Source organism: Canis lupus, chromosome 35 (genome assembly GCF_011100685.1).
Source record: "Canis lupus familiaris isolate Mischka breed German Shepherd chromosome 35, alternate assembly UU_Cfam_GSD_1.0, whole genome shotgun sequence".
Taxonomy (NCBI): Eukaryota; Metazoa; Chordata; class Mammalia; order Carnivora; family Canidae; genus Canis; species Canis lupus.
The window spans coordinates 24,902,942-24,916,096 of NC_049256.1; the positions used below are offsets into that span (position 1 = coordinate 24,902,942).

Consider the following 13,155-nt stretch of genomic DNA (forward strand, 5'->3'; position numbering starts at 1 on the left):
GAGACACAGAGACATAGGTAGAGGGAAAAGCAGGCTCCCTGCAAGGAGCCCGATGTGGGACTCGATTCCAGGACTCTGAGATCATGCCCTGAGCCAAAGGCAGACGCTCAACCACTGAGCCACCCAGGCATTCTGCACAAAAAGGTCTTTGAGGAAATTCTCCACCATAACAATGAAAAATAAGAGAGTACACAGTATGATGTATAAATAAGAAACTGTAGCAGAAAGGAAATCCTTGAAGTCAAAAGCTGAAGAAAAGCTTTTTCAAAATTGTTGCTTTAGGCAGTCTACCTGGAGCTGCAGGGTTAAAAGACATAGGATTACATTCCTTTCTCTATGGATCCCATAGTCAAAATTATGTAACTGCATTTTAGTAGGTTCAAAATTTTAATATTAACTAAGACAAGAGGGGAAAACCGAAGGATTGTTACATTAAAAAATGTGAATGTTAGAAATCATAATGTAAAAAGTATTGATACTAACTAAAATTAGGAATTGAAGAAGGAGAAAGTTGGATGAGAGTATTAGTACACTAAATTTTTAGTTTTTATTTTATGGAATCAACCTCTTTTATCATTCATCTTTAATCAAAAATACAAATATAGTTAACCATCCTGGAATTAAAATAATATCCTTAGTTAGAAAAATACAAATGTTAGTCTAAGTTTAAATTTAGACATTTTAAATTTCAAATGGAAGCCATGAGAAAAATTTAAAAAGCAACAGGTTTCCAAAAGTATTTATTTTAGCAGGGTGAGAGAAGCTGACTTGTCATTTGAGACCATTTTTTTTTGATGGTTTACACATTTCTTAACCTCACACAAATGTCAATTTAATTTTCAGTTGTTGCTTTTTCTTAAAAGAGAAGGAAAGAAAAGTGTCCATAATAAAAGCATCACGTATAACATTCCAAGTAGGTAAAATTATCTGGAAGACTGCATAGATCTGTATAGAGGTTTGTGAAAGAGTGTTCACCAAAATATTCATGAAGGTTAGGTCAGGTGGTGTGATTAGGTGAGTTTTATTCCCATATGTTTCACAGTATTCTTTGAAACCTTAACAGTAGACACAACTCTTTGTAAAACAAAAAGTAAGGCGATACATGTTGAGAAAAAGAAAAACATTAATTATATGAATATCAGTGAAGTAACAGGGAGTTTTAAGAATGAAAATTTTCTTCTAAAATTAAAAAAAAAAGTATTTTGCCCTTACTAATGCTTTAAAAATCCCCCCCCCTTTTTTCTCCCCACAAGGGGCTAATATTAGCTTAGTATTTTATAGTTTACTGTTACTTCTTGGTTTCAGTAGTGAACATTAAAAGCAATGAGAGCCTAAAATCGTACACTGAACCTTTGCCTTGGGTTCCTTTATAAGCTGCTGTAATGCAGGCTTTTCTTAATATAATATCCTTCCAACTTTACCCCTCGTTCACAGGGCATTTTGCCCATCCAAAAAAATTACTGCAGCAACCTGTAATGCTAATCCTTAAAAGTAAGTTTCGTCACCTCAACCCAGAGGAAATTGTACACAGGAGGCGTAGCGTGGATGTTTAATTCTGCATGGGTGGCATCAGTCTGAATTATTTTAATCATTATGTAGTAGGTATATTGCCACCTTTATCTCTTTGGAGATTTCTTAGTAGGTTATGATTAGCAGTTTTTAGACTTTAATCGTTTTAGTCACTTATCTCTTTCTTACTGAAACTTCTTGTTGAAGTTTCCAGAAATCTGAATACAGAAATAATAGACCCTCTGTGACTAATGTCCCTGCCAGCTATGTAGCCAGGCATCATTCCCAGGTGACACCAAAGGTATTAAAATGTTGTGATGAAACAGTGATGTCTCATAACTCTGCACATTGTTTCTTTGTGTAGGAATGACCTCTGTAAGGCTCCATGCTCTAACCTTTGTTTTCAGTCTGTTCTTTTCCTTCTCATAAACTCTCTTCATCAGGAGTCAGCAGATAAAAACAAATATAAAATACAAAAACAAATAGTAAATATTTCCGGCCTTGCAGCCTGTGAGGTTTCCACTGCAACTACTCAGCTCTGCTTGGAGAGCAGAAGCTGTCATAGTCTGTGAGGTGGCTCTTCCAATAACACTTTATTTATAAAGACAGGTCCAGACATACCCTCACCCACACAGTCTTAATTTCTTTCTTTCCAGTCCTTTTTCCTATATGGATTTTTTTTTTAATGTGGAAATCATAAAATTTATATACTTTGAAAAGATAAAAATAAAAAAAATTAAAACAGGCCTTGCATTGCCTATAGTTTGCTGAGCTCCACTCTTCTCACCCTTAAAGTTTTCTGACCACTTAAAAAAGGGAGAAGGTGATTTTATTGCCTGGAGCTGTTTACTCAAAACATTGTCTTCTCACCTCTCGTGTGTAGTTTTTATACTTGCCTTCTTGATTTCTTTGCTACCCTGTCACTTCATAACTGTTCCACATGTGTCCCCATCTGTACTGAAATGGCTCTCTCCATGGTCTCCTGTTCCCCAGGTCCCCAGCCTTTTACTCCCTCTTCATCTGTTAATGAGAGGACACAGGATAGTGTAGATGACCCAGATTTAAGGACGGATTCTGCTTTCCCTGTAGGTATGAATTGATGTTAGATGCTTAAACTTGTCTAAGTGTTGATTTCTTCATCTGTGAATCTGGGGAGATGACTCTGAAGATGCTGGGAGGATTCACTGGGATCAAGCATGGGAAGTACCTGACTCACCCATCACCAGTAAACCGTTAATGTTTGTTGCTGCTCTTCCTCTTACTGTCACAATTATTGTCACGATTGACTACCTTACCTTTGGTAAGACTCATTGCTTGGTTCATTGACAGTGTGCCATTTTGAATATCTTTCTGCTGCTCTTTGGTCTTATCTGTCTCCTTTCTACATGACTCTTTACCTCTTTACATCTTCCAAATGTAGACCTTTTCCTAAGTTTTGTACTTAGTGCTTATTTCCTTTAGCTGTTTCTTCCACTCTTATATTTTTACAACCTCATCTATGGAGGACTCCTGGGGTCTCCCTCTGTTTCTTTCTGGAAAGTTTTATCTTGTCAACACTTGTTCAGCAGCTCTGAGATACAGGATTACTAAGACAAAACTTATCCCTTAGAACTCCTGATTTTACCATTTCTCTCAGTGGCATCATCAGTCCCTGAGAATAGAACCCTCAGGGTCATCTTGGATGTCTCCTTTGCTGTCGCCAGCCAGTGGTCGCTGTGCCCATCTGCTGACCTTCTAAGTGTTTTTCCCTTCCATTTTCATCACCAGCCTCTTGCTCAGGTGTTTTTACCAATTCATTTGTACCTCTTCTTTTACAAGTGCTATGAGAACTGTTATATCCACCTTCCATGTCTCCTCTTGCTATCTATGCCCCATATCTTATGCATTGGAAGCTGTGCCACCAGGATTACTACAGAGTGAGGGTTGTTAGAGCTTCACAGCTGTAGGAGGAGCCAGGGACTGATGCCCGGTGCCTTCCACACCGAGTTCCAGCTCCTTACCATGTGGCCGAGTCTCACCCTGTGTTGCCTTAGCCTAACTTTCCAATCCTCTCTGCCACAATAAAGTACCCTGTTCCTTTTTTTTTTATAATAAATTTATTTTTTATTGGTGTTCAATTTGCCAACATACAGAATAACACCCAGTGCTCATCCCGTCAAGTGCCCCCCTCAGTGCCCGTCACCCAGTCACCCCCACCCCTCGCCCTCCTCCCATTCCACCACCACTAGTTCGTTTCCCAGAGTTAGGAGTCTTTATGTCTGTCTCCCTTTCTGACATTTCCCACACATTTCCTCTCCCTTCCCTTATATTCCCTTTCACTATTATTTATATTCCCCAAATGAATGAGAACATATAATGTTTGTCCTTCTCCGATTGACTTATTTCACTCAGCATAATACCCTCCAGTTCCATCCACGTTGAAGCAAATGGTGAAGTACCCTGTTCCTTTTTTTAAATTTTTTTTATTTTTTTTAAAGATTTTATTTATTCATGATAGAGAGAGAGAGAGAGAGAGAGAGAGAGAGAGAGGCAGGGACACAGGCAGAGGGAGAAGTAGGCTCCATGCAGGGAGCCCGATGCGGGATTCGATCCCAGGTCTCCAGGATCGCGCCCTGGGCCAAAGGCAGGCGCTAAACCGCTGCACCACCCAGGGATCCCAGTACCCTGTTCCTAAGCAGGAAATAGGAATTGCAGGTGTCTGGTTGTGCCATAGCTTATGTTTATTCTTTTGCTTGAAAGTCCCTTCTATTTTCTCAATCTGTAGAAATCTTTCAGGCCCCAGTTGAAAAGCCACCTTCAACCTCAACTAGATAGGATCCCTCCCTTGGCTGAAATCTTGTACAATGTTGTATCATTCCTGTGCCCATTGAATACATACTTATAAGGGTCTGCTATGTGGCAGGCACTATTGTAGGAAAAAAAAGGAGCTGAGTTTGAGTGGTAAGCAAAATGTGGTGCCCTTGTAAATGTTATATTATGTAGCACTTTTTATCTTGTGTTATAATTATCTGTGAATATTTCTTTCTACTTCTAGGCTTTTAAGTTGCTTAGCAGCAAAAGGCATATCTGACTCAGGACCATATCTCATCATTCAGTTTTAGGTGTTCAGTATATTTCTCTTGAATTGGATAAAGAAATTGACATGGAATATAAAATACCAGCAAATACAGTATTTGCTGGAACGGGGAACAGTTATAACAAGTGGAGATGGCATTTGCTACTAATAGTTCTAAGTTCTGAACTTTGGTTCTATAGCCCTGTGCATTTGAAAAAGCCTGAGTAGTCATCAGCAAGTGACATGAGTCGGTGGTATGATTTAGCTGCCAGAGAAGCCAATTCGACCTTTACCACATTAATGGAAGTAAACTTGTTACAGTAAGGAAGGCACTGGTCCTGTTCATGTTGCCAATTTCCTCCTCCTGTGTTCCAGTTTGTTTTATTGAGGGGGTATATTTCATGAGCATCCAGGATGGAAGAGACAACTCAGAGAAGGGACCTGGTGTGGGGACAGGGTTGGGAACCATAAGACTGTCACCATAATAAAGTGGCAAGAGGAACTAGGGCTGTGAAGCCTGAAGAAAAACAGATTAGGGGAGAAGAGATAACTGTGTTCAAGCATGTGCAAGACCATACCGTGGAAAAGAGGCTGTGACTGATTTTTCAGTGTGGCCTCAAGGGGAAGCCATGGGTCTGTAGGAAGGACGTGGGAAGACATATTAGGACTCAAAGAAGATCATGTTCAAGAATGACAGAGTACATCTCCTTAGAAGGAAGTGAGCTACTCAGATGGTGGCCTTTGGCAGCTTCTCTGCGCTGCAAGAGAAGAGTGGAATGGGGTGGTTAAGGCTCCGTGGAATGTTTAAGATAAAGAGCTCAGGTACTGTCATCTACCGTGGAGGCATGTGATGGGCCAACCCAAGGGATGACAGTCTTTCCCCTTCTGGTTTCTGTTCTTTTTCATATTTGTGAGCATTCTGGACTTCAATATGAACTGATAGTCAAAACGCTTGATTTCTTGTTTCAGAATTGTAGATTTGCTCTCTACATAATCATTCTGTATCACCTTCTGCAGGTTAACTTTCCTGGGCCTTGAGCTCTTTGGTTGTGAAGCATCTGCACGTGATCTGTTGGGCTATCCTAAACTTAGCAAGCATGTATTCAGACAAATCTTTGAGACTTGGGAGGTTTTATGTCCTATTTGAATGGAAGAACTAAATTTTTACATTTCTTTTGGATATAATTTTAAAAGTCCCACTTAACATGGTGTTGAGTTTATTAGAACTTGTCTTCTTGGGGACTGCCTAATGGCACACATTTTCAGGAGTCTCCGGCCTCCTGATATTAAGGATCACCAACTCACATAGTGTCACATCCACATGCCTCTCAAACTAGTCTTGTATGGCTTCAGACATGTACCACTTCCTTTCTTAGTATGTGGTTTGTCTCTTGAAATTAAGTATTAAGTACTTCTTCTTGGTAAGATCTGAATTATAGATGACTCTTTGTTTCAGGAAGCACAGATCAATACAACAATTTGAAGAGTTAGAATTTATATCAATTAAGATATTTTAAAACATATAGTTAGTTCTCTCTGGGCATTGTGAAAACGCATCAAGTTAAGATATGATCGTTCCCTACGAGCTTAGATTTTAGTTAGAAGCATCATTCATAGAACTTCTTTTTCCTGTGGGGAGCTCCAGATCCTTCGCTTCTGTAAACCTCAGGACATTTTATAGCAATAGGAGCTGTTCTTAATGTACATTAATGTCGACATTAGTGACCTTTTGTCAAGGGAAAGGTGTTCTAAGTGGTGTTACTTTCCTGTGTTGTCTTCAAAGTACATTAGAAAGGAAAGTGGGGTAGATGGTATGAACCTGATTTTCTAGAAGAGGAGGGCAGGAAGGATGGTGATGCTGCCACTCTAACCAGACCGTAAGTCTTCTGAGCAGTGTAGCCAAGTCTCTATAGCTGCAGAACTTGTGGTGGAACGAGGGCTGACTTTGACTTCCTATGGTTGTTAGATCAGATAACTCAAAATAGAGCAATCATGAACTTAGATAAAAACATTACTAGAGTGTCATCTCTGCCAAATGAATTATATCAGATGTGATGGGACTCTGGATGTTATAAGGTCTCTGGAAGAATTAATAACTTAAGAACATAAAATAGCTTGCAGTTCTGATCCAAGTACTGGAGAAACTTTGTAAACCACACCGTTTATCTCTTTCTTTAGAATTCTTAGCTTTCTTTGTGTTTTTCTCTAGAAGTTCAAATACAAAAGGACATAATCTTACCCATATATAATATTTTTTTGTCTGTAATAGTGATTTACCACTTCCCTTTGGATTTCATGGTTGGGTCTGTGGAGTAACCAAAAATGATTCAGATGTAATTAACCTGAGAGAAGGGCTCCCACAGAATAGAAACTAAAGGTTATCAACTTTACTATTGCCTGCGTTAAAATAATAAAACCTCAACTTGCTTTTGGGGGGCAGGGGAGTGGCTTTTAATTCATGTGGGAAAGTACCTGATATAATAGAATTAGCTTGAAAGATATTAATTTCCAGGGATGTTATGATTCTGTAATATTGAGACCCAACTGGCTGTGGGCACCATCTTGTAGTCATTTCAACCATCACCAAATGACGTGCTCCATTTCTCTGCGTCCTCCCTCCTCCCTACCCAGCACTATGTCTAACACAGAGGGTACCCAATAAAAGTAAATAAAGGAGAGCTACTACCTAGTGAAATGTCACAGAGTAGCCAGGAAATTCTGAATCATCAAGGAGTTCGCACTTCAATGCATTTCCTAGAGCAGGAAAGGGGACGGAAGCCCCGGAGATGTTTTACTGGAGTTCATGTTGCCCAAGGCTGCCACTATGAATAGGTAAATTATAACTGGCTATAAGCTGCCTTCTTGCCTGTTTCAGCTAGAAAATGTTTTTGCCCTCATTCATTCCGCGTTTTCTTCTGTGCTGTTGTCTGTGCTGCCTTGGATGCTTACTGTCCCTCTGTGGCCTGGAGCAGATGATTGACAGGATATGTGTGAAGGTACAGGACCACCTCAACTCTTTACGAAACTGTGTGGGAGATGCTGTCCAGGAAGACTTGAAGTCAGCAGAAAGGCTCATGCGTGATGCTAAAAACTCTAAAACGGTGAGTTTCACTTCAGGCTACATGGGAGTCTTATGTAATAAAAAGCCTTTTTAAACTTCACTTTTAGAAACTAGTTCTACTGATGTGGTCTATATATACACTGGACTATTGCTCAGCCATTAGAAATGACGAATACCCACCATTTGCTTCGACACGGATGGAACTGGAGGGTATTATGCTGAGTGAAGTAAGTCAATCGGAGAAGGACCAACATTATATGGTCTCATTCATTTGGGGAATATAAGAAATAGGGAAATATATGAAAGGGATCATAGGGGAAAAGAGAGAAAATGAGTGGGAAATATCAGAGGGAGACAGAACATGAGAGACTCCTAACTTTGGGAAACAAACAAGGGGTAATGGAAGGGGAGGTGGGTGGGGGGATGGGGTGACTGGGTGATGGGTGCTGAGGGAGCACTTGGTTGGATGAGCACTGGGTGGTATGCTATATGTTGGCAAATCGAACTCCAATAAAAAAATATACAAAATAAATAGAAACTAGTTCTACCTTTTTTTTTTTTTTTTTATCTTTCTACCCAATTTCAAGGTTACTAATAAGTGGCAGAGTGAATGGAGTGCCTCTTTGCCTCCTTTCTGTTCCCTGGGCTGATTCCCAGTAATCAAAAAATAATAAAATGCAGGGGGCTGATGTGGTGACAAGGGCTGTAATCAGGTCCTGAGTCCCTGAGAGGTAGAGTTGTAGTTGAAATGAGGAACAGCTCATTAAGATTATTCTACTTCCAGCTAATAGCCTGAAATTCCCCTCTATCACCTCTAAGAGGAAGCTTCTTTCAAATTAGAATTTGGTTCCCAAAGTGTGTCTTCACAAGGAAAGGACTAACGGGGCCGGAAAATCTGGGGCCTGGGCCTGGCTCTGTTTTGGACTCACTCGATCATCGAGTGTTGTAAGTAGGACCGTGAGCATTAGTCAGATACCTTCATACCCCAGATGCCTATCAAGGGGCGTGGAGATAATGTATCGTTCTGTAGTTTCAAAGCTGAACCCGTTTATTAATCTATATAAAGAGCCTTTGATTGAGAGCAAATGATCTCTGATGATGTTTCTTATCCTTTTTACTAACTCCGCAATGACTTTTTTACTTAAATAATTATGGAGAGCTTATTTGTACTTTTATTACAGTTGTTACCAAATTTATACCATGTTGGTGGTACGTCTTGGGCGGGAGCCAGTGGCTTGTCATCGGGTCCAATTCAAGAGACCCTGGAATCAATGGCTGGAGAAGTCACAAGAGTTGTAGATGAACAACTCAAGGTTTGTGGAGTTTCTGTTATTTTGGAAACTGAAATTGTTATGATTTAACTATGTATAACATCATTTCATCCCATAACGACTTACATGTTACAAATTTGTGTCTGTGTGTGCACACATGGGCCTACACACATACATGCACTTGTAGTAAAGATTGAGAACTGTGTCTTTCTAGCTTTGTTTACAAGTTGTGGAATAGCTTCTTACCTAATGAGATCAAGTAAAACCTAGAAAATTCATATTTTTGATGGTAAATCTCTAAATGTACTTTGCAAGTTGCCATTGATAAAAGAAGGAAGGGTTTCTATTTATGAGGCAGAAAGAGAAGTCCACTTTAGGAAAAAATATTTTCTGGCATTACATTTGATTTAGAGAATCAAAAGGAAGGAAGGAGGACAGGAGCTCTGTTTACAGGGCCTAGATGCTGGTGCTGTGGAGAGTCTCCTGCTAGGTCAAGAGGTAACAGTGCTTATATGAAACTGGCTAAAAGAAGGATAGGGTTTTATTATTTTTTTAAATTATTTATTTGAGAGAGAAGGAGAGGGAGATGCAGAACCCCTGCTGAGCAGGGAGCACGACATGGGGCTTGATCCCAGGACCTGAGTTGAAGGCAGACACTTAACCGACTGAGCCACTCAGATGCTGCAAGTCAGGTGCCCCAAGGATAGGGATTTAGACGAAGTCATAAGGCCAAAGTAGCAAAGACTTGTCCACAGCCTCCCTGGCTGGAAAAAAAAAAGTCTCTGAAACGTAACCTAAGGCTCGATTTTTCTTTTTCTTTTAAAGATTTTATTTATTTATTCATGAGAGACACACTCCCTGTGTGAGAGAGAGGCAGAGACACAGGCAGAGGGAGAAGCAGGCTCCAAGCAGCGAGCCTGACACGGGACTCGATCCCGGGTCTCCAGGATTGCACCCTGGGCTGAAGGCGGCGCTAAACCTCTGAGCCACCCGGGCTGCCCAGGCTCAATTTTTCTTAAGGCCACTTCAAAACATAGCTACACAGAGAAATTTCACCTTCAGAAGGTTTTCTTCATTTCTAATCTGCTTGCTCGAGGATGCATTAAAAAAACCTGGTCTAAATTTCTGTAATTATTTTGTCTGTTTTCTTCTGAGAACGAAATTGCTTCAGCTCACAGGGATTTGATGTGGGACTCAGTAATAACTATGCAACATGCTAATTACTCTGCTTGTAAATTAAAATAATGAGCAAGAAAATGTTGTGGATTATTTAGGAGTTTAAGCCCCTCTGTCTTCCTGTGTATATAATGCAGAGAGACTCATGTGTGTTGTCTTCATTTTATTTAATGTGTATTTTGCATCCATTCTGAATAAAGACAAAAGGGGCAGAAAAAGGATGGGCTGTTTGGTACAGAATTCTGCCAGACTGTTACCTAATGGCGCTTGCTTTATCCTCCACGAAGGATACAATATGTAAGAAGGATACTGTCTATGTTGCTATTTATTTCTGACTTTAAAAATGAAACTTAGTCTGTGAAGCATTTAAACAATACAAGTATGGAAGAAATGAAAAAATTACTTGAGATCCTAGAGAAGCATCATCCTCAATATTTTAGTGATTTTCCAGACGTTCTATGTCTACCCACACAATTGTACATATATGCGGTTATATTGTAATACTTTTTATATTCAATACAATATCATGAACACAATTTAAGATAAGTGAATGATTACTATCCTTTTAATGGCTACATAGTATCTCATTATGTGGATCTACCAGTGTCTTCCAAAACCTCTGCCCACCTGTGGGTCTCTCCTCCACTTTCACGGAGAATGCTTCTCTTCTGACCCTTGCGGTCACCAGATGTGTGGGTGTTTCCCCCCCCACTGAGCAATTCTCTGTGACACCAGCTGGGTGTCCTACAACTTAGTTCAATCTGACATGCTCCACCTAGAGAAGGTTCAGACCCCACAGGTTAAGAGTGCGGTTTCACAAGACTGTACCTCCCCACCCCTACTTCAGATGCCAGTGACAGGTCTAGGTTGTCACTTGTGCATCTCACTGATTGACTATATAATTAAATCACAGCTTCCCATGGCACCTTGCTTAGGTGTGATTAATTTCCTAGAGGGCTCACAGAACTCAACACATTTCCTACTTTATTGAAGGATGTAGTAAAGGGTACAAATGAACACCCTGATGGAAGACATGCCCAGGGCAAGGTCTGTGGGGAGGCGTGGAGCTTCCCGTCCTAGAACACCCCTTGCCCTGCACCTCTGCATGTTCACCAGTCTGGAAGGTCTCTGGACATGTACTTTTCAGATTTTTATGGAGGTTTCATCATGTGGTCATGACTGACTCCATTTTCAGCCCTTCTTCCTTCTCAAGAAAATGAGGAGCAAGGCTGAACATCCTGACCTGATCGTGGTTTGGTCTTTCAGTGACCAGCCCCCAACCAGGAAACCATTCAGAAGCCCACCCAGCGTCACCTCATTAGAACACAAGATGCTCCTACCACCCAGGATATTATAAGGGTTTTAGGAGCCTTTAGGTCAGGAATCAGAGTCAGAGGCCAAATTTTAGAACAAAAGATGCTTCTACTATTCTCTTAATAGGAGATTACAAGGGTTTCTGGAGCCCTATGCCAGGAACAGGGGTCAGAGCCCAATACGTATTTTCTTTTACCTCACAGCCAGCATAATGTATTGTCTAATTTCTGATCAATCCATTTAGGGTAAATGCCTGTAACTGGCCCATGCCTCAGTCAAATGGTACCTTATAGACTTTCACTTACATTTGTAGACTGCTCAGTGTAGGCAATTGCTCATGTTGCCACACCCTCACCGATATTAGCATATTGATCTTTTAATATTTTTCTGTCTAAAGGATTAGAAAAATTTCATTTTGTCTTTGGGTTTTTTTTTTAATAACCAATATAAGTCAAGTGATTTTATTATCCATTTGTATTCCTTCTTTTATAAATTGTATGTTTGTGTCTATGGTCTAATTTTTTCCTTTAAAGTATTTGTGAGAACTCCTTCCATTACTAAGAATTGGCTGGCAATGAAATCAGCATGAAACATCTGGGCTGAAGTCTTTATTTGTTGGTAAAAGACTCTAGAGCTCTCAAGACGCCTGGGTGGCTCAGTGGTTGAACATCTGCCTTTGGCTCAGGTCATGATCCCGGGGTCCTGGGATCGAGTCCTACATCGGGCTCCCCACAGGGAGCCTGCTTCTCCCTCTGCCTATGTCTCTACCTCTGTCTCTGTGTCTCCCATGAATAAATAAATAAAATCTTAAAAAAAAAAAAAAGACTCTAGAGCTCTTCCAGCCTCAGGGAGGCCTGCACAGAAACTTGAAGTAGTTTAGAATGCTGAACCCCCTGCATGGAGAGTGGCTGTTCTGGAGAGTCCCACAGTTCTGTGGCAGACTTGATGGGAATGAGAAACAAACTTCTGTAAAACCAAAAAAAAAAAATAATCAGCGTGGAACATTGCAACAGGTACTTCCCGTCAAATAGCTCCCAATTGTATTTGTCTCAGCTGATTGAAACCACAAGTTATATCCCTGTACATCTGCTCCATTTCTTTCTGCAAACCAAGTGGCTGGCATAGACTTGCTGCTCATTCTTGGGAAGGAGCAAAAGTCAGAGGTCTGAAGCAAGAGGCTTTTGAATTTTTAAAATCCTGAGATAATATAAATCTGTTTAGGACCAAAAATATTTTCCTGTAAGTAGACATTCCCCACATTCTTGGATGCTGGCCTTTTGGACACCTTGTCAGCATCACAGCTTCCTCACTTGCAGGCGTCAGAGCATGCTTTTCTCTTCCTCATGTCTTGCAGGTGTGGGCTCCTCAGTGGCCTGTTTTTGTGTTCCCCACTTGCTTTTTTCTTTGCTCGGTCCTTTTGGGTTCCATCTCTTTATCTTTGGCAGTGACTGGCATGAATTGTAGCAAACCTTCAATCACAACTTCTTAATCAAATGTTACTCATTAATTTCCTTGTAGCTGAGTACAGTAGACTTCTTTCAATACACTGCAGACAGCTCACTTCCTCTCTGTTTCCTTCTGATTTACTGACGAGTGGACATCATTTTACTATTTTAAAAAAATTCCCATTTGTCTATTTTTTAAGATTCTATTTATTTATTTGAGAGAGCAGGGGGAGGAGCAGAGGGAGAGGGACAAGCAGAGTCTGCGATGAGCTCAGAGCCTGACATGGGGCTCGATCTCACAACCCTGACATCATGACCCAAGCC

General features: G+C 40.5%; 1 protein-coding gene across 4 annotated transcripts in view; it reads left to right on the plus strand.

The window, feature by feature from the left end:
• The window catches only part of CARMIL1 (capping protein regulator and myosin 1 linker 1), a 312,127-nt gene that overhangs the window by 219,910 nt on the left and 79,062 nt on the right, over positions 1 to 13,155 (plus strand). For all 4 annotated transcript variants that reach the window (XM_038584305.1, XM_038584306.1, XM_038584307.1 and 1 more), the window contains exons 25-26: positions 7,537 to 7,665; positions 8,807 to 8,938. In XM_038584305.1, coding sequence (XP_038440233.1) covers positions 7,537 to 7,665; positions 8,807 to 8,938 — 261 coding nt within the window. The remainder of the gene's footprint in view (positions 1 to 7,536; positions 7,666 to 8,806; positions 8,939 to 13,155) is intronic.